The sequence below is a fragment of the Rhinopithecus roxellana genome, chromosome 1 (genome assembly GCF_007565055.1).
Source record: "Rhinopithecus roxellana isolate Shanxi Qingling chromosome 1, ASM756505v1, whole genome shotgun sequence".
Lineage (NCBI taxonomy): Eukaryota > Metazoa > Chordata > Mammalia > Primates > Cercopithecidae > Rhinopithecus > Rhinopithecus roxellana.
The window spans coordinates 128,145,607-128,166,721 of NC_044549.1; the positions used below are offsets into that span (position 1 = coordinate 128,145,607).

At 42.8% G+C, this 21,115-nt stretch overlaps 1 protein-coding gene across 3 annotated transcripts in view; it reads left to right on the forward strand.

Annotated features, from left to right (window-relative positions):
- The window catches only part of TRANK1 (tetratricopeptide repeat and ankyrin repeat containing 1), a 118,630-nt gene that overhangs the window by 80,169 nt on the left and 17,346 nt on the right, over positions 1 to 21,115 (forward strand). For all 3 annotated transcript variants that reach the window (XM_030930868.1, XM_030930875.1, XM_030930880.1), the window contains 8 exons: positions 1,252 to 1,413; positions 4,604 to 4,858; positions 6,817 to 6,993; positions 7,662 to 10,541; positions 13,399 to 13,598; positions 13,889 to 14,026; positions 18,385 to 18,531; positions 19,334 to 19,490. In XM_030930868.1, the coding sequence (XP_030786728.1) occupies positions 1,252 to 1,413; positions 4,604 to 4,858; positions 6,817 to 6,993; positions 7,662 to 10,541; positions 13,399 to 13,598; positions 13,889 to 14,026; positions 18,385 to 18,531; positions 19,334 to 19,490 (4,116 nt within the window). The remainder of the gene's footprint in view (positions 1 to 1,251; positions 1,414 to 4,603; positions 4,859 to 6,816; positions 6,994 to 7,661; positions 10,542 to 13,398; positions 13,599 to 13,888; positions 14,027 to 18,384; positions 18,532 to 19,333; positions 19,491 to 21,115) is intronic.

The following is a 21,115-nucleotide window of genomic DNA, read 5'->3' on the forward strand; positions in this document are numbered from 1 at the left end:
TTATTTGTATATATGAATATGTGTATATATATGTATATGTGTGTGTACCTATATATGTTTTGTAGAGGCGGGGTTTTGCCATGTTGCTCAGGCTGGTCTTGAAGTCCTGAGCTCAAGCAATCCACCCATTTCAACCTCCCAAAGTGCTGGGATTACAGGTGTAAGCCATCGCACCCAGCCAGTGGGTGTTTTCTCATCATGACTACTTTATCAAATAAGTTGAATGAAGAAGATACTATCTTCCCTTCCTCGGCCAGAGAGATGGCTCCTTACTTGGCCTTTTCCGCTTGCAAATAAGATATAAAAGTTTGGGTGGCTGACATGTAGTTAGATGTTGCCGTGTGCTAAGCCATCTTTTTCTGCTATCATTCCCTGAATTGTTGTATCAGTTATCTATTGCTGCATAACAAAATACCCCAAATTTCATGGCTTAAAACAACAAGCATGCTGGGTGTGATGGCTCATGCCTGTAATCCCAGCACTTTGGGAGGCCGAGGCGAGTGGATAATGAGGTCAGGAGTTCAAGACCAGCCCGGCCAAGATGGTGAAACACCCTCTACTAAAAACACAAAAGTTAGCTGGGCGCAGTGGCAGATACCTGTAATCCCAGCTACTCGGGAGTCTGAGGCAGGAGACTTGCTTGAACCCCGGCGGCAGAGGTTGCAGTGAGCCGAGATCACGCCACTGCACTCCAGCCTGGGCGATAGAGTGAGATTCCGTCTCAAAAAAAAAAAAAAAAAAAAAAAACCCCAAAAAACCAACTCGCATTTATTTAGCTCCTGATCCTACAGGTCAGCAATTTAGTCTGGGCTGTTCTTACGGCCTTAACTGAACTTATTCAAGTGTCTGCAGTCTTTGCTGATGTTGGCTGGTTTCTTTCACATCTATAGGGCCTCAGTTTAGACAACTAGGCCGATTCCTTCCTATTCTATGTTGTCTCTTGTATCTCAGCAGGCTAGCCTGACTTGTTTACATGATGAAGGCAGAGAGTCAGCTTCTTGAAGGCCCAGACTCAGAACTGGCACAAAAATCACATCTACTGCATACTATTTGTCATAGCAAGTCATGAAGCTAGTCCAGAATCAGGGGAGGGTGGAGGGGAAAGAGGCTCCACTTCTTGATGGGAGGAGTGGCAAAGTCATATTGCACAGCATGTGAATATATGGAAGGTTGGATAATTGTGGTTATTTTTGCAGTCGGTAACAGCTGCAATTTCTGTATTCAGAAACATTACCTGGTGCTGTTTTGTAGGATTCAGCAATGGTGATGGACCCACTAGTGAAAACGACATTTTCAGGAAGGTCTTGGAGCAGCTGGTGAAGTATATGAACTCAGGAAACCGGTTATTGCATAAAAACTTTCTGAAGCAGGAAGTAGTTCAGAAGTTCTTGCGCCTCCTTTCTACTCTGCAAGGTAATTTTTTCCACAACATTCAATTATGTTAAAAGTGATGATTTATGTTCATTAAAATTCTTTTCTAATATCTGTTCAGAAATTATTTTTAAAAAATAAAGATCATGTATCTACATGTAAAACATTCACACAGTACAGAGCATTCTTTTTAATAGGTGTAAAATCTATTACATACCCCTGAACTTCAACCCCTAAATCCCATCCCCAGAAACAACCTGTTACTAATTTTTTATGTGTCCTTCTATAAATACTATTTGCATATACAGTCATTTAAAAAATACTATAGATATTTCTCTCTTCAATACATATTGGCTAATATTGGAGTATAAAGTTATTGTAGAATTGAATGTTCTTTTTCATTATGGGGAAATCAGGAAACTTCCTGAAAAGAACTTTAGATGACAAAAATTTAAATAATTTGGGAAGATTCTAGAAATTCTAAGTAGGTAAAATTTAGTATTTTTAGAATGGACACGTCATAAGGCTGAGATGTCTCCATTTTACAAAGAGAGCAGGAAGGCATGGCCAGAGAAACCTCAAATACTCAGGGTATGCAGCAGATGATAGTATTTAAGGCTTGGAGTTTAGCATTCAAGTCTTGTTTCCACCACATACCAGATCTGTGACCTTAGGCCAATTAATTAACCTCTTTAAGCTTCAGTTTCTTCATCCCCTTGCCTTGGCTAGGGGACTAACCTCATGAGATAATGGATATAGAACACTTAGTCTAATGTCCTGCACTTAAAATGCTAGTACTCATTAGCTGTTAGGATGGGATGAGATGAGTTAGGTTGTCAGCCTTTCTTTCCTAGGTATCAGTGAGTCAAAGATAACCAGCATACCTGTTAAACACACTCTAGGATGGGGCCACATTGTATGGGATCTATTAGATGTAGACATTCTGTACAAACCACATCTAGGGAGCCTTTGGTTTTTGGACTTAATGTCATTTGATCCACGGCCCATGAAGACTGTCCTCATTTATATTTAGGGTTGTGAAAATAAAACCTTATTTAATGGTATTTGGTAAAAATCTCATAAGAGCCCATGTGATGGGAATGCTGCTTCTCCAATGTCGTTTGTGTCTTATGGACTATGTTCCTGTGCCTCCTTTGTTTCTCTGTAGGGTATTGTAAGTGTTGGTGTGGGTTCTTCTTTCTCTCACTTTGGCTTGGTTACTTTCCCCTTTCCTCTTATTTCTTACTCTCTGTACCTTTCTTGAAGGTCTCTCCCTCAACTGTCTTCCAGAGTTGAGTGGGTCTCTAATCCACCCAACCTTTTTGATGTTTTTCTGTCTTCATTTTTCCTTTTTTTTCCTCTTTGTATCCTTAACTGGCCATAGGGTAGGCTATTTATAACTCTTCCTATTGAAAATGACAGACTCCAATGGGCTAAAAATTGGCAAAAAAGTTACTTTTTTGACTCTCATAATAAAAATGCCAGGCTGGCTTCAAGTACAGCTGGCTTCAGGGAGCTCACCAATGTCACTACGACCCATTGTCTCCCATCTTTCAACTCAGCTCTCGGCTAGTTGGCTTCCATCTCAGACTCTCTGTGGAAATGTGATTGAGGTCTCTAATCTCTGACTTGTCCCACATTTCTGGACTTGTGGACCCATCTGTCTCTCTCTCTCAGTGGTTCGAACAAATGTCCTAGGCTTCACTTCGGATCGTGATGTATACCTCTGCAGCTAAATGTGATCAGAAGGATGGAGATTCTTGATTGGCTTAGGTCCAAATCACATGCTACCCTATCCCATCCATATGTCAACGGAGAGTGCCAGAAGGTGGGAGAGGGCTGTTACCAGATGATGAGCGAATAGATCCTGGGGGACAATTTTTGCAAATGCCTATTTAAGTAGTTTGCCTTTTACACTTTTATTTTGATTCCTGTTAAAATAAGATGATAGACTAGCCTATATTTAATTTCTTCTTATTTTAAAATGAACATTTTAAATATTAAAATGAATATTCATTTTAAGAAAACTTGGAAAAAGACGGGAAGCAAAAACTAGCAAATGCAAATCAAGTTGCTCTTATTTAGGTAATCCTTGATTTTTCTCCCCTTCTGCTCTATCTCCCTGCTTTCTTAGTGGTAGGGTTGCTAGACAAAATACAGAATCCCCTGTTGAATTTAAATTTCAGATAAGCAATGAATAATTTTTTTAGTATAAATGTGTCCCCAAATATTGCACATATATATACTTATACAATAATTTATTTGTTGTTCATCTAAAATTCAAATTTAATTGGCATCCTATGTTTTTATTTGCTAAATCTGGCCATCTACTTGCTGAAGATCTGATTAAAATGTTTTCTACTCTTGGCCGGGCTCATTGGCTCACACCTGTATCTCAGCACTTTGGGAGGCCAAGGCAGGTGGATCACAAGGTCAGGAGATTGAGACCATCCTGGCTAACACGGTGAAACCCCGTCTCTACTAAAAATACAAAAAAGTGGCCAGGCGTTGTGGCGGGTGCCTGTAGTCCCAGCTACTTGGGAGGCTGAGGCAGGAGAATGGCTTGAACCCAGGAGACAGAGCTTGCAGTGAGCCAAGATCGCACCACTGTACTCCAGCCTGAGTGACAGAGTGAGACTCCATCTCAAACAACAACAACAACAACAACAACAACAACAACAACAACAAGTTTTCTACTCTTAAGATTCACCAGCAGTATGAAGTGGAATAACTTTTATCCTGTCTTTAGACATCAAAGATCAGATGGAAACATTTGTTTATCATGATGAAAAATCAAGAATTAAGAGATAAACCATCTTCTCATGGTTACCTTATGGCTCTTGACTTTTTAATTGTTCTGTAGTATCTCTCTGTATTTCAGTATTTATTAGGAAAAGACACTCTTAATATCATGCAAAATTTAAGTCAGGCTTTTGCCCTTCTGATCTCAGCAGAATACTCTGAATTCAAGTATTCTGTGTTAAGACACAGTCATCATTCTTCTGTCTCTTGGGCCAGGGTCTCTACCCTTCATAGGGTATTTCTAATCTTCCCATGAAGTCTGAAGGTCATTACACTGATGTTCATGAGTGGCTAAGTAACATGACCCAAATAATTAATTACTTGTTTATATAATCCATGTTAATTATATATGGATGTTGGGTTGTGATTGGGGAAAGAAGAGAAATCATATGAATGTTTTTGGAATGTGTCTTACTCTTATTTTTGAAAGAAATTCCTCCTGACCTGGTCTGTGATATTAATCAAGACTGTGCCATCATCGTCTTCAAATTCTTATTGGAAAAACAGAAATGGCCTGAGGTGCTTCTGCTGCTGACCCGCAAAGTAAGTGGAGAGCCACCGCTTGGAGATTGCCTCATTAAAGACTGCAACTTCTCAGACCTCGACATCTGTACCATCATCCCCCACCTCAGCACCTGGGACCAGCGGAAGAAACAGCTTCTGGGCCGCCTGATAGACAGTGGAGGTGAGAGTGACTGGATGCTAAGCGTTGGAGACTTGTCCACATTCTCCACATGATGGAGTCCAGGCCACTGCCTGCCTTTCCCTTGGTTTTGGAGGCACCATGAAGTTCACCCTTATTGTCTACCCTGTATATTCTTGTTTTGAAACAGTGATGGAGGTTACTGCCCTGTAAGTGAGTTGCCCTTGAGGAACTCTGCATTTTTTGTGAATTCCAGTTACTTCCTTTCTCTTTTGTATGGGTAACATCAGGTGTGTGAAGGGTCCTTGGCTCTGGTTTAGCCTACAGCAGTCATTTCCTCCTGACCTCTGGCTAGACTTTGACTCGCAGTGGATATACTGTGTGGATCCTTGTCTACTCCTGTGACATTCTTTTCTGATCAACGGATTGGGATTCAAGATGCTTGTTTTTAAAGAAACAGTCAAGTAATTGGTGGGTGGAAGCATCTGCTGCTTTAATGAGAACTATCACGCATGGCTGGGTGTGTGTCTGGAGTTTGCAGACATCTTGCTGAATTGGCTTTTATTTCCAAGCTGATTTAGAAACACCAACCTCCTCCTACCTCTGTCCCTCACACCTCCATTAATGCCACTACTAACTGTGTGGCCTTGGGCATGCCATTTATGCCTTCATCTCCTGATTGGTAAAATGGGAATAAATAGGCCCCCTTTCTTAGGGTTGTTTTGGATATTAAATGAGTTAATGTGTGCAGGCTTTTAGAAGAGTGCTTTGGCTATGTAGTTCTCCGCTTGCTTCGTACTGTATGAGGAAATGTCTTTCATGAGAAGAGATATTATGTGTTATCAACAACACATAATATGTAAGATATAACAGTGACACACAAGACATTGTGTGTTATCAATAGCACATTGATCCTTAGCCCTCAAAGTGCCACACACCTTGCAAAGCCTTTAGGTGTTGGCTCTGTCCACAGCTTTCAGGAGGTAGATGAGGTGGCTTCTACAATTTATTTTTTTAAACTCCTTCCTTAAGTGGAGTGTTACTTTCTTTGCCTGGAATCCACAGCTGTCATGAATTCCTGTTTTATTCCTTGATTCAGCAAGCACTTATAGAGCACATCTCAGGATCAAGTGCTAGGAACCAAGCCCACAGAGGTGAGTGTGCAGCTGCTGCAAGTGTGTGGAGGAGACTGCAGATCTACTGTGGGTGGGTCTGCCTTCTGGTGGAGGTTGGAGGCTGGGGAACTTCAATGCAGAGGAGTTGTGTGGACTGAGCTAAAAAGAAGGTGGTTTGGGGTGGAGAGATGTGAGGGAAGATGGCAGTTGAGAATAGGAGCTCGGTAGAAGCAAGGGTTGTGGCATGTTCTCACTCAAAAGTGGGAGTTGAACAACAAAAACACATGGACACAGGGAGGGGCACATCACACACAAGGGCCTGTTGGGGGTGGGGGGCTAGGGGAGGGGTAGCATTAGGAGAAATACCTAATGTAGGTGACAGGTTGATGGGTGCAGCAAACCACCATGGCATGTGTATACCTATGTAACAAACCTGCACGTTCTGCATATGTATCCCAGAACTTAAAGTATTTTATTTATACACACACACACACACACACACACACACACACACACACACACACATAAAGAAGCAAGTGATGTAGAAAGTGTCCTCACACTGACGTTAGGCAGGGTTTCAGTTCTCATTCCCTGTCCTCATGCCAGGACAGTGGGAATGATGGGAACTATGCTCCTGTGGTGGGGAGCTGGAGAGGAGGCGGGGGCAAGGCTCCCGGACAGCATGCTTGAAGGAGCTGGGCTTTCACCTTGTGGCTACTGGCAGAAGCCTTTGCCTCCCAAAATGGGTGCTGGCAGGAGGATCTTGGAAGTTAGGTAAACATGAGCTCTCTTCCCTTGCAACTGAATAACTGAAGCGGTCCTTCTCTCGTCAGGCGAGTCAGGCTGTGCCTGCTCACATTGCCCTTCCCTTCTGCCCTCTCCCAGCCCTGCCTGATGGTCTTCAGGAGAGCCAGGAGAGGCCACTTGTCATGTGTCTGAAATATGAGGACTTCGAGTTGGCTTTCCTTCTCTTGACCAAGGGTGCAGACCCCCGTGCTATTTCTCTCACGGAAGGTGATACTCCTTTGCATGCAGCACTCCACATCTTTCTAGAGATCAAAGGTAAGCCCTTGTTTTTTAAGCAGCCTTTTCCTTGAGGAGGAAGCTGGATATTAGAACTGATGCTGTTTTCTGGTCTTTCCTTTTGTGTAAACCAGTGATCTGAAAAAGGCCCATTTCTTGACCAGGCCTGCCCTTGTCACCTGGCCCCTCACTTGTAGCATGATGGGAAGAACTGACCACCATGGTGAATGGTCAGGGTGGGTTGATGGAGGATTCTTAAGTTCCAGAGTTGACTGTTGGTAGTTGAAAAGTACTTTCCGTTTATTTATATCATTTTCAGGAGTCTGCATATGAAGGATCTTGCTAGAATCTTACATGGTTATTTCAGGACATTTGGACTGGATAATTCTTTGTTGTATGGCACTCTCCTGTGCATTGTAGGATGTTTAGCAGCATCCCTGGCCTCCACCTACTAGCTGCCAGTGACACTCCCCCAGTTGTGATAATAAAAAATGTCTCTATCTATACATTGCCAATGTCCCTTAGGGAGTAAATCACCGTTGGTTGAGAACCACTGAGTTCTTTAATGGAGTTCAGATTTTTGGGGGAGTTCAGCATTCTGAGATGTCCCTGGCTAGCATCACTCTCAAACCCCAGGGTCTGCTGTCCCCTGAGAAGAGTGGCTCAGTGCTCACAGGGTTTTTTTTTTTTTTTTTTGTGCCTTTCAGCTGACATTGGTTTTAGCTTCCTCAACCATCTGTTGGATCTGTTTTGGTCCAACCCCACCGAATTCGACTACCTCAACCCCAATGTCCAAGACAGCAATGGGAACACGCTAATGCACATCCTCTTCCAGAAGGGCATGCTAAAGCGCATGAAGAAGCTGTTAGACCTGCTGGTGAAGTTTGACATCAACTTCAACCTGAAGAACAAAGAGGGCAAAGATGCACGGCACCGGATTAAGAAGAATGATTCTTTGCTCTTGGCCTGGAACAAAGCTCTGATGGAGAACAGGCGGAGGAGCCGGCAGGACTCTGCTGCCCACCTGGGGAAGCTCCCAAGGTCCACTGCCCCTGGTCACACATCTCAGCTCAAGTCCCAGGGTTCATTCAAGTCAGTGCCATGTGGTGCTACTGCCAGAACCCTACCTGAAGGAAGTGCAGTCCCTGACAGCTGGGAGACTCTCCCAGATACCCAGGTGACCAGGGAGAAGCCTGGAGCTCTTAGGCCATGCTCTCTGAGAGACTGCCTTATGCGGGACATCACAGTTTTGATTCAGCAGATTGAAGTGGATCCGTCTTTCCCAGAGGACTGTCTTCAGAGCTCTGAGCCTCTGGAGGCAGGAGCTGGCAAGGAAGGAAAGAAAGATAAGCTCCAGCTGACCCTGGGTGCAGGAGCCCCTGACTGTAGTGAGGTGGGGGAAGGACATGCTCAGGTGGGCCTTGGGGCCTTGCAGCTTGTGCCTGCTGATAACAGAGGGAAGGAGGGCAATGATGATCAGGATGACTGGAGCACGCAGGAGATTGAGGCCTGCCTCCAGGACTTTGATAACATGACGTGGGAGATCGAGTGCACTTCAGAAATGCTGAAGAAGCTCTCTAGTAAGGTAATGACCAAGGTCATCAAGAAGAAAATCATCCTTGCCATTCAGCAGCTGGGAAATGGCGAGTGGACCCAGGGCCTGCAGAAGCGACTGAAGCACCTGAAAGGAAGCATCCAGCTCTTTGAAGCTAAGCTGGACAAAGGAGCCCGGATGCTGTGGGAGCTTGCCATTGACTTCTCCCCTCGATGTAGTGAGAACCCTGAGAAGATCATTGCCACGGAGCAGAACACGTGTGCAATGGAGAAATCAGGGCGAATCTACACGGAAATCATCCGGATTTGGGACATCGTCTTAGATCACTGCAAACTGGCTGATTCCATCAAGGCCATCTGCAATGCCTACAACCGGGGCTTGTCCTGTGTCCTGCGGAAGAAGCTGAAGGGTATCAATAAAGGCCAAGTGTCAGCTAACATGAAAATTCAAAAGCGTATACCCCGCTGCTATGTGGAGGACACGGAGGCTGAGAAGGGCAGGGAGCATGTCAATCCTGAGTACTTTCCCCCAGCCAGTGCAGTGGAGACAGAATATAACATCATGAAGTTCCACAGCTTCAGCACCAACATGGCCTTTAACATCCTCAATGACACGACAGCCACAGTGGAGTACCCCTTCCGGGTGGGTGAGCTTGAATACGCGGTGATTGACCTCAACCCCAGGCCACTGGAGCCCATCATCCTTATTGGGCGAAGTGGCACTGGGAAGACAACCTGCTGCTTATACAGATTGTGGAAGAAATTCCACGTTTACTGGGAAAAAGCTGAGCAGGCAGGAAGCCCGTTGCTGGCCAAACAGGTCTGGCTGAAGAGAAGGTTGGAAGTGGAACCCGGAAAAGAGGGTCCAGGTGGGGAGGAAGAGGAGGAGGAAGAAGACGAGGAAGAGGAAGGTTCTATTGAAGTGGAAACAGTAGAAAGTATAGATGAGCAGGAATACGAAGCCTGCGCAGGAGGAGCCAGTGTGGAGCCAGCAGGGGACGGCCAAGCTGCAGAAGTATGTGCACCAGAACATCCCCACCAGCTGGAGCATTTACATCAGATCTTTGTGACCAAGAACCACGTCCTATGCCAGGAGGTACAAAGGAATTTCATTGAGCTTTCCAAGTCCACCAAGGCCACCAGTCATTACAAACCACTGGATCCCAACGTTCACAAACTCCAGGACCTGAGGGACGAGAACTTTCCTCTGTTTGTCACTTCCAAGCAGCTGCTTCTCCTGCTTGATGCTTCTCTGCCCAAACCATTTTTTCTGAGAAACGAAGATGGAAGCTTGAAAAGAACCATCATAGGATGGTCCACACAGGAAGAGTCAACCATCCCCAGCTGGCAAGAGGATGAGGAGGAGGCTGAGGTGGATGGGGACTACAGTGAGGAGGATAAAGCTGTAGAAATGCGTACAGGTGACAGTGACCCCCGGGTGTATGTGACATTTGAGGTGTTCAAAAATGAAATATGGCCCAAAATGACCAAAGGGAGGACTGCCTACAACCCTGCACTGATTTGGAAAGAAATAAAATCTTTTCTGAAGGGTTCTTTTGAGGCCCTCAGCTGTCCCTGTGGGAGACTCACTGAAGAAGCATATAAGAAATTAGGGAGGAAACGGTGCCCCAATTTCAAGGAAGACCGGAGTGAGATCTACAGCCTCTTCTGTCTGTATCAGCAAATCAGGTCCCAGAAAGGTTATTTTGATGAAGAGGATGTTCTGTACAACATATCCCGGAGGCTGTCGAAGCTCAGGATGCTCCCATGGTCCATCCACGAGCTCTATGGTGATGAGATTCAAGACTTTACCCAGGCAGAGCTGGCGCTGCTGATGAAATGCATCAACGACCCCAACGCTATGTTCCTCACGGGGGACACGGCCCAGAGCATCATGAAGGGCGTGGCCTTCCGCTTCAGCGATCTGCGTTCTCTGTTCCACTATGCCAGCAGAAACACCGTAGACAAGCAGTGTGCTGTCCGGAAGCCCAAGAAGATCCACCAGCTGTACCAGAATTACAGGTCCCACTCAGGTAAGTCCAGGCCTTGGGCTTGCCTACTGGGGGTGCTTAGGCACAGACTTTGGGCTGCCTTTGAAGCTGAAGACTAGCTCTTGTTAGGTTTTTACAGTTGAAGTAAGGGTAGTATTTTGGAATTTGTTAGTAAATACGCTCATGGACAAGAGATAGTATGATTTTGGCCACTGCTCCTTAAGTTGATAATTTAAGCCGTGGTTGGGTGGCAACTGACCTTTAAGTAATTGTATCTCAAGGAGTTTGCCATAACATGAATACATTTCAGGGCAAACATTTAAGCTGTTTGAGAACTTTCATTAAAGCCCTTGGGAAGTACCTGCTCATTCTTTATAAAGTAATACACCAGTTATAAGTCATTAATCCCTGAACCAGGTTTTCTCCCAAAGGGAAGGAAAAAAAAAAAGGGAGGGTGGTAGGCAGTGGGAGTTAACACACACTCGGGTGCTTTTCATTTGTGTCTTAGTTTTGCCCCCTCTCTGTGCCAGGCACAACACTAAACAGTTTATCTATAGTACCTGTGCTTAATCTTCATAACACCACTGCGAGGTAAGCATCAGTCCCATTTTATAAAGGAGAAACTAAGGCACACAAGTTTAAATAACAGGGTACCAATGCTAGAATATTTCGTTTGTGGTTTATAGATACTAACAAATTTACCTCCTTTGGCCTACAAATATCTGTGAACAATATGGAGTATTGCTTTACATGTTTAAAAACTTTAATGGGATCATGGTGGACATATCTTTCTGCAACTGGGTATTTTTGCCTAATGTTATATTGTTGAGATTTCTTTATTTCTTTTTTTTTTCTTTTTGAGATACAGTGTTGCTCTGTTGCTCAGGCTGGAGTGCAGTAGCACGACCTCTGCTCACTGCAACCTCCACCTTCTGGGTTCAAGTGATTCTCCTGCCTCAGCCTCCCGAGTAGCTGGGTTTATAGGCGCCTGCCACCAACCCCAGCTAATTTTGTATTTTTAGTAGAGATGAGTTTTTGCTATCTTGGTCAGGCTGGTCTTGAACTCCTGACCTCAGGTGATCTACCCACCTCGGCCTCTCAAAGTGCTGGGATTGCAGGCGTGAGCCACCGTGCCCGGCCTGTTGTTGAGAATTTTGCATGTTGATAATGTGGAGTTTTAGTGCATTCATTGAGATTCACATAGCATAAAAGGCACCCATTTGAAATGTGCAGTTTAGTGTTTTTTAATGTATTCACAAGATTGTGCAACTATCACCATCATCTAATTCTAGAACATTTTCAGAAATTAAAAACCCCCTCAAAACCCATAACCATAGCAGTTACTACTCGTTGTGTCCTTCCTCCCACTCCACGGCAACAACTCATCTTTCTGTTTCTACAGATCCACCTGTTGTGGACATTTCATATGGGCGGAATCATATAATGCATGGCCTTCTGTGTCTAGTTTCTTTCACTCAGTTTAATGTCTTCAAGGTTTATGCATGTATAGTATGTATCAGCACTTTATTTCTTTCTATGGTTGAACCATCTTTTATTCTTTGAGTATGGCTACACAAAAAATTACTTGTCTAGTTCCCTAGAAGGCCATTTAAATGGATTCCACTGCAACTTTCGTTCCCTTTTCTGATTTTCCTGTTAATGTAGATATATCTTTGGTCTCTGCTAACTCCTAATGGGAAGAGAACCACAGTAGAAGCTTATTTGCTTAGATTCAGCAGTTTCCAAAACCTTAGACTTATTGCTTTATATTGTATACTTTTAATAACAGTAGTATTGGATAGTCACATTTTCCTTTCACTGTTTGGTAACTGCAATGGGGATACATATGCCCATTTCATGATGTTCTACCTAGACCATTGTATTCTATCTGGTGTTAGTAAAGGGCACGTGGCCTCTAAGAGTAGTGGAGAGACCCAGGAAGGTCTTTGTTCAAGTCCCATCACTTGGAGATATTTATTAACTTCTGAGACCTCAGAGTTCCTGTTTGTAAAAGTGCAGTTGTCTCATCTGTCTCACTGCATTGTTGTGAGGATTTGTTGTGAGGATTAAATGGGATGACTTTCTTTTAAGGTGCCTGCTGTATGATAGGCATTCAGTCATTGTCACTATTAATGTCACTTCAGATGTTAGAGAAGAAATGGGACCCAGGAAAAAATCACTTTGGAAAATCCCCTCTCCTGCTCTGACATTTTTTCTTAGTGTAATCCTTTCTCAACTGAGTATAAACCTGGGGGAAAAGGGTGATGGAGGCCTTGGTTGCTGTCCTTAGCTCACATGCAGCACTGTTTTTACCATGGTAATGTTGCTTCTGACTCTGTAAGCACCAATGGGAGAGGACAAAGTAATTGTGGTTTTCTTACCAAAGTCAATACCAGCCCCTTATGAGAGCATTCTAACAGCGCTCATTGTTTTTTTTTTTTTTTTTTTCTGTTTTTGTTTTTGTTTTTTGGTTGAGACAGAGTCTTGCTCTGTCACCCATGCTGGAGTGTGCAGTGGTGTGATCCCGGCTCACTGCAACCTCTGCTTCCTGGGTTCAAGCGATTCTCTTGCCTCAGCCTCCCGAGGTCTCATTGTTTATATTACATTTTTGCCTTGACTCTTCTTTGTGAGGTAATTTTCTCTAATATAAATATAGATTGGGGAGGAGATCCCACAAAACTCTCTGAGCACAGCAACATATATCTGCCTTCTCATCCACTGCACCCAGAGAGCTCAGGACTGCAATGGTAATCAAATGGGAACTGAAAACAGGCTTGCAATTATACATACTCTAGGGGTCAAATCTGCTTGTCAGGAAAAACATGTCCCCCACCCCAAATAATCAAAAAACTCAGCCATGTTGTTCATTATCCAACTTGGGGTTTCTATTTCGTTCCAGGAATCCTCAATCTGGCATCTGGAGTGGTAGATTTACTTCAGTTCTATTTCCCAGAATCTTTTGATCGCCTTCCAAGGGATTCTGGCCTCTTTGATGGTCCCAAGCCAACTGTTCTGGAGTCTTGTAGTGTAAGCGACTTGGCAATTTTGCTACGAGGGAATAAAAGGAAAACTCAGCCCATTGAATTTGGAGCCCACCAGGTGAGCTGCTTGGGATTTTATGTTTTGAAATAAAAGATAGTTTGCAATTAAAAAAAGGTTTGAGAAGCTAAATTACTCTGCAAGGTAGCATTAAAAATAGTCCCTGTCCCACAGTGGGTGAGTTCCAGAGATGGCTGAGTGAACAAGTGTTTCAATCTTTCCCCTGGCCTGCCTGACCATGTTTATGCTGGCCATTTCTCTTTAAAAACATTACCTTCCTCCCATAGAAACAGACTGAGGCTTACTGAGGTTTTCTCTGTAGAATTTGATGTTCTTTTGTTTTTCTTTAGGTAATCCTTGTGGCCAATGAAACGGCAAAGGAGAAAATTCCAGAAGAGCTGGGGTTAGCACTTGTGCTAACAATTTATGAAGCAAAAGGCTTAGAATTTGATGATGTCCTCCTTTACAACTTTTTTACTGATTCTGAGGTATGTCACACCTAATTCTTTTCACACAATGAATATTTGTGTATGAGCTGAACTTCACTCTGGGGAAGAGAATTTGGAGCTGAGGGTAAGGGAGTTTATCATAGGCTCCTGTTTGTGTTTTGGAGCATCATTCATTCAGTATGAGGTTTTGTGTGTTTAGATGTGGGTCTGACATTAGCTGTGGGTTGTTTCACAGTGTGTCATGGGCTGGTTCCCCCTGTGCCCTGCCTTTCTTTGGCTCTCTAGTACCCAAGTGCCAGTGTACAGTTCTCATTAGCCACTGTTATCCTTGGCTCCCAGGGATGCCCAAGTTGGAGCAAGCTCTAAGGAGAGCCTTACAGATGAAGCCAAGGTTAGCAATGTCCACCCTGTGATGACAGAACTGGGTAAGGTCAGTTCATAGATAGAGACAATTCCGGGAAGACAAATGAGGCTTGGTTCCTGCCCTCTGGATCAGGTAATATGGGGGACAAGAACAGCTTCCTTGCATGGGAGACCCCTCTAGCATGGCTTTACTACCACTGCTTGCAGCCCATGCAGATGGTGGCAGCCAAAGAGTCCCCACATTGACCCCCAGTGACCTCTGTATTGGTCCACTGCTTTCACTTGGCTCCTGAGTCCTTGTGGGTTTTTCTCCCCAAGCTTAGTTCATTATGGGTAGAGCCATCAACTCATGGCCATTGTCCTGGGTTTTCTAGCCACTGTTTTCTCTTTTCCACCATCTTTTGGTGGAGACTCAGGCTGGCTGCTGACTGTACTGTGGGGTCTTCTTTGGGGACTTAGCTGGCTGTGTCCCAGTCCTTGTTGCAGACTTCCATTGCACATGATGCATGCTTAAAGGGGTTATGTTATACCCAAGTCAAGAACACTGTTGGATTTAACACTTTAAAAATTTGCGCCAGAACTGACCCTTTAGATAGAGTCCTTCCTTTTTTCTTATCATTTTTTAAATGTTATTTTGCCTTAATAACACAACTATTATAATATTGCTATAGGCGCTGTGCAGTGTATAGAGTCATTGTCTCACTCCACCAACCCTCTGAGGTTATATGTATTTTTATTACTCTCATTCCATTTTTTAAAATGTATTTTTATTTTTATAGAGATATGGTCTTGCTGTGTTGTCCAGGCTGGTCTCAAACTCCTGGCCTTAAGTGATCTTCCCGCCTTGGCCTCCCAAAGTGCTGAGATTATAAACATGAGCCACCTTTATCTGTAGATAAAGCAGAAGATCACTGAGATTAGTAAATTTCTCATAGTTATGACGTAGATGGTAGAGCCTGGAGATGAACTCAGATGCTTTGAGTTCTAAATCTCTTTCCATTTTCCTTCCTTTTAAAGTCTCGCATGCGAATTGAATTCCAGAACCTTCCACAATTAGCATATCACTGCGATTCCTTATGTACATTCCTTTCCTATTAAATTTTGCTAATAAAATCAGATGCACACTCATTAACCCTGGAACCATTTTTACCTCTGAGGACTAACTTTTTTCCTAATGATACATCCATCGGTCATGGTTGGACTGAGGCTCTCCTAAAAGAGGAAGGGTAAGACTTTGTTGTTTCTGTTCTTTATTAAGTACCAGTTGTATGCTTGTGCGAGTAAGAAACTCAAGGAGCTCTGGACTTCAGGATCTGTAAATTGTGGTTGGCTTTATTTGTGAAAGAAAAATCCAGTTTTGTGTCTTACCTTGATCCTGGAAGTGGCGAAGGCTCAGGTATCTTGACCCTGTGCCCCCACCAATGGCTCAGGGAGTTGCCTGAAATTAAAAAAATCCCAAACGGAATCTTTTGTTAACATCCACTTCATCCTGTGTACACAGTAAGACTTTGGGGAATACTTTGGTTGGGGTTCTTCCTGGTGTCAATGTGACCATGCATTCCCTGGCCCAAAGCACACTCTCAATTTATCATTTACAACCTGCAGGCCAAAGGGAATCAGTCAGCAGATGAGAGGAAATGCTTTCATAAACGGAGAGGAAAGACAGGTCCCATATATCCCCAGCCTCTTCTGGTCTGGCTGCTTACGTGGGGTTTCTTTCGAGGTAACTGAAGGCTGCTGAACAGTGATTGCTATTTGAACTTGGGGAACTGTGGAGAGCTCTTCTCTCTCCTTGACCTCTTCTTCCATCTCATTTATATTTCAGGCAAGCTCTCTCTTTGAAGCAGCTGTTATCTGGGCTTATATGTGAGTGGGTTGAGGGGTATGGTGCTTGTTGGCCTGATTTGTGATTCTTCTCTCTAGAGGGTTTGTTGTTACCTGTTGAACCACATGATCACCAAAGCCATCTCCTGAGATGTGAAAGGGACCACAGAACGGCCACCCCAAAGCTTTTTGTAGGATGTTGTCTTCTTTTGGGGGAGAGGAAGTCATTCTTCCAGTCACCCTGAAGCTATCCTTCGATGGGGACTTGGAAGGGTGACTGCCATTTATACCTTGCCCCAGTGGGACCTCCTTTGTTTCATACTCGTGGCAGTGGGACAGGAGGGACTTTGAAAACTACATCCTTTATGGGTTGTCTAATTGACCTAGAGAATAGGCCCCTCAAAGGTAGACTTGCTAGTAAAATCTAAGCCTTTTCCTTCACAGTTGATGGTACCAAGAGAAGAAACTGGAAGACTTTAAATTTTCCTACTTCTATTCCCACAAATGCTATAGGCCTATATCCTTGCTACAAGTACATAAGCGCACTCCTAAAAGGCCCCATCTTGGAAATAAAATATGTTTGATTCATGAAACAGGCCATTCGTGTGCCATCTGAGCAGCTTTTGCTTCTCTTACAACTGTTTTAAAATACACTGTGTTTCCCTAGCCCTTTCAATGTTAGCCAGTCTCTGTCTCATGCTACCTGCCAGGAGGATCCTCTCAAATGTTAAGCACTTGGGTCTTCTGCCTGCTTTCCTTGGCAAACAATTTTGTTGTATGCATAGCTTCACAAAGAGGCCAGTCACAAATATGTCCTGAAGATCGTTTTAAACCTTCCAACTACTTAAGTGATTTCATGATTTCAGAGCATGGCGATTAGTACTATAATTGATTGGTAGCATAACCATTCCTATTTAATAGACAGTGTTTAAGGCATTTAACCTTGTTTACATAGTTTAAGTGATGGAGTAACTTAAGGCAGGTAATAAACTCTATCTACTTCACCTTTTCAGCATGCTTTAAAAGTTACATAGATGGCAAGTAGCACCATTTTATAAAAAGAAAAGTAAAGGCTAGGAGAGCTACTCTCACAAGACACAGGAAAGTATGAAATATGAAGTTTCTTAAGAATTTTGAGTTCTAAATTCTGCATGTAATCTGGGCACTTCAGTTTTACTGGGGTCTGTAAACTACAGCCTGCTGGCCAAATCCAGACTACTGGAGTTTTTTTATGGCCTGTGGGCCAAGAATGGTTTTCACATTTTTAAATGGCCAGAAAAAAACCCAAAGGAGAATAGTATTTTATGGCATATAAAAATTATATGAAATTTAATTCAGTGTTCCCAAATAAAGTTTTATTGGAACATGACACATTCATTCATTTACTTGTTGACTGTGGCTGGATTAGCACCAAAATGACAGAGTTCAGTAGTTGCAAGAGAGATCATGTGACTTGCTATGATAAGAATATTTATTATTTGACACTTTCAAGAAAAAATTTACCAACCCCTGGTCTTCGTAGTCACTTTGGTTTTGGGGTTTGGGTAAAGGAAAAAATGGGTAAAATATCAACTATTAAACATTGTACTAGTCATTTGACACTGATTATCTGTTTTTATTTTCTCAACAAAGTTGGGTAGTATTATCCTCATTTTATAGAGCAGGATAATAAACAATGTGTTCAAAGTTGCATAATTAATAAATGGAAGAACTGAGATACAAATTTCTTCTGTCTGATCTCAGAATCTACCTTGCACATCATAGAACTGGATTTTCTTTATCATCAGTTAAATAATTTAGTTAGAATATTCTGCCACATGTGTCTTAACTGCTGACCTTACGTGCATCTCTTAACCATGTTGTGAGAAGGGGTGAGGATTCATTCCCCTGTCCGTACTGATTGTAGAAATTCTTTCAATGAGAATAACTCCCTGAGCCCTTAGCATTCTTTTCTGGAAGTGGTCATGTGTGCCTGGCTTCTTAGCTATCTTGGTCTAGTGTGTGGGGAATTTTCACAACTTCCCTGATCTCTGCTTGTGCAAGCTAATCTCCCTCCTATCCATTCTAAGATCACAGGATGGATCTTCTTCAAAGTTGGGGTTGAAGGCCTGGTCCCTCGATGAGGCTTAATTTTCCTTGAAGCTCAGGGAGGCTGTATGCATAGTTCAAAAGCATATTCTGTTGGTCTTCACTTTTTTGTTGTTGTTCAGGCTTATAAGGAATGGAAGATCATTTCCTCATTCACACCTACATCAACTGACTCGAGAGAGGAAAACCGGCCATTGATTGAAGTACCCCTGGACAAACCAAGCTCTTCTCAGGGTCGATCTCTCATGGTGAATCCAGAAATGTACAAGGTGAATTTCTGCCATTTGTCAACACATGTACTTGATATGGAAGTAGTAAAAAAGGCCTGGAAGAGAAGATGAGAAAGAAAAATGGAGCTTGTACTTGGCTGGTTTTCCTCAGCAACGGGGAATGGAGGATAAGAAAGGGAGGGGCAGGGATCTCAGTTTTGGTAAATTCCCTTTTTCTTAGTAGAGAGCTGGGCTTGATGGGTGGGCACTATCTGAAAATGGAAGGAGGAGGGTTGTACTTTCTAGTTCACCTCTGGAACTCAGCTTTGTTCAGAAATTTTGATGCAATCATAAGGTAGGTGGAGTAATTCAGTACTAGTGATAGTTACAATAGAAGTGTATGATGGTCTAATTTTTAAAAGTAAATCACAGCAATCGTGTAAGATGTAACCTTTGAGATAAACTGTGGACATGGGGTCTGTCTGTACCCTTCCAGTGAATCTTCCACTGTAACTTTCAGTGAATCTATATTTCAGAATTAACTCAAAATACTTATAGCAAAAACAGGAAAAAAAACAAAACAAAAAAAATTATGGCTGATTCAAAGGTCATCCTATACAGATGGCATGCTCACTTCCTGCTTAGGTGGGTTAAGGGGTGGAGTTTCTCATAGCCTCACTGGAACCTCACTTACCTGTGTTGTGGCCACAGTGAGTTCCTGCTATCCTGTTCTCAGCTGTGCTATGCTTCTCTAAAATTTAGTTTTTTTGTTTTTCCAAAATCAGAGTAAGCCCATTGAAGTGTGTCACATTGTAGCTATAGGCAAGTGGCTCATCGTCTTTGTCCTCAATGTTATCTTTAGCTCCTCAACGGAGAGTTGAAGCAGCTGTACACCGCCATCACACGGGCTCGGGTCAACCTCTGGATCTTTGATGAAAACCGAGAGAAACGGGCTCCCGCATTCAAATATTTCATTAGAAGAGATTTTGTCCAAGTTGTAAAGACAGATGAAAATAAAGGTAAGATCCTGTTAAAATACTCTCACTGTTGGAGGAATCATGTTTCTCTCAACCATTCTTCTGGTCAGGAATTAAAGGTGTAGTTTTTTGAAAGTGCTTTATTTCTTTTCCATCATCTTCTGAGAAATGAAAGTTGTGACTCATTTGCCAAGCTGTGTGGGAAAGTGTAGCTGTAGTGGGATTGGGAAGGTTAACTCCTTCAGGGAGTCATGTAGGTACATGCCTTTGACCCAACAGTTCCACTTCCAGGGATATATCTGAGATATTTGTGTTCAAAATCTCAAAGATACCTGCATGAGTATGCTCATCACAGCCCTGTTTGTAATTACAAGAAACTAAAAACAATCTTAATGTCCTCCAGTGAGGGAAAGGCTAAATGCATTTCTTTCAGGGGACTACTATGCAACCATTAAAACGAAAAAGGAGGTGGATTGTCATTTACTGATAAGGAAAGATGTTCAAGATGTATTTGGTGAAAGAAAAATTTTAAACAGTATGGGTAGAATGATATAATTTATAAGTAACTTTATATTATGCAAATATAAAAACCATTTATGCTTATCAGTATATATCAGAATAGAATGTTTATGCATGCATATGTATGTATGTGTATATATACAAATACCTATTGAAGTGTCTTTAACCATCAAATCCAATTCAGTTCCTGAGTTTGTTTAACAAGAACTGGGTTTGTGAGAGTTCAGCTACTGAGTTAACAGGTTGAATCTGTTTGGTTTCTGAGTTTCACAAAACAAGCAAATTAAGAGTTCAGACAGTAAGAACTCTTATTTCCAATAGTAAGAACCGATAGTTCAGATAGTAAGGAATTAATCAGAAAACTTATCTGTATTCCGTTCCTGATTATGGAAATAGCAAGAGTTTGGAGAGATAGCATGCATATAAATTCATGTATACACCTATTATTTCTGATGCAAAACTGTTTATAGTGATTACCTCTGGTGCTAGGGTTGGTGGGTATGGGGTTGTCGAGTAGACATGGACACCTTTTACTTTTCACCTTCTTATCTCTGTGCTATTTGCAGGGTTTTTTTTTTTAATTGTGTATTTTTTTTTCCCATAATTTGCAAAGACTACCTAACAAAGTGAAGTTCTCCTGATGGGATAACTGAGAAGAGAAATAATCAGTCCTTCATAAAGGAGAAAATTGTTGTCTTTCTTGAGGATTAGTTGTCAAGTCATCTCCTCAAAGCCATTGTTCATTTCTATAAGGGTAGGGCAAGGAGCAGGGTTTGGCTGCTGGAGAGAGGTTTGTCCTGAGCATTCCTCAGTCAGTTTGGAGGCTATTTCTGGCTATTACTGATGGCTCGGCTGGGGACTAGGATTAGATTTCTTATCCTAAGACTTGACTATTGTGATGGGAAAAGTCAAAGGCTAGGAGTTAAAAAACAAAATATAGCTTCTCACAAAAACTCTTCACCTGTGTAATGACAGGACCTTGTTCAGGTCCCATTTTCTCTCCCAAAGGAAAATGAGTGGATTGGCCTAGTGTAGGCCTTCCCGATCTTTCCTGCAGCTCATTCCCCTTTATTCCCCAAGTATGTTCTGGCATCCACTGTAAGAGATCATATGGCCGGGCGTGGTGGCTCACGCCTGTAATCCCAGCA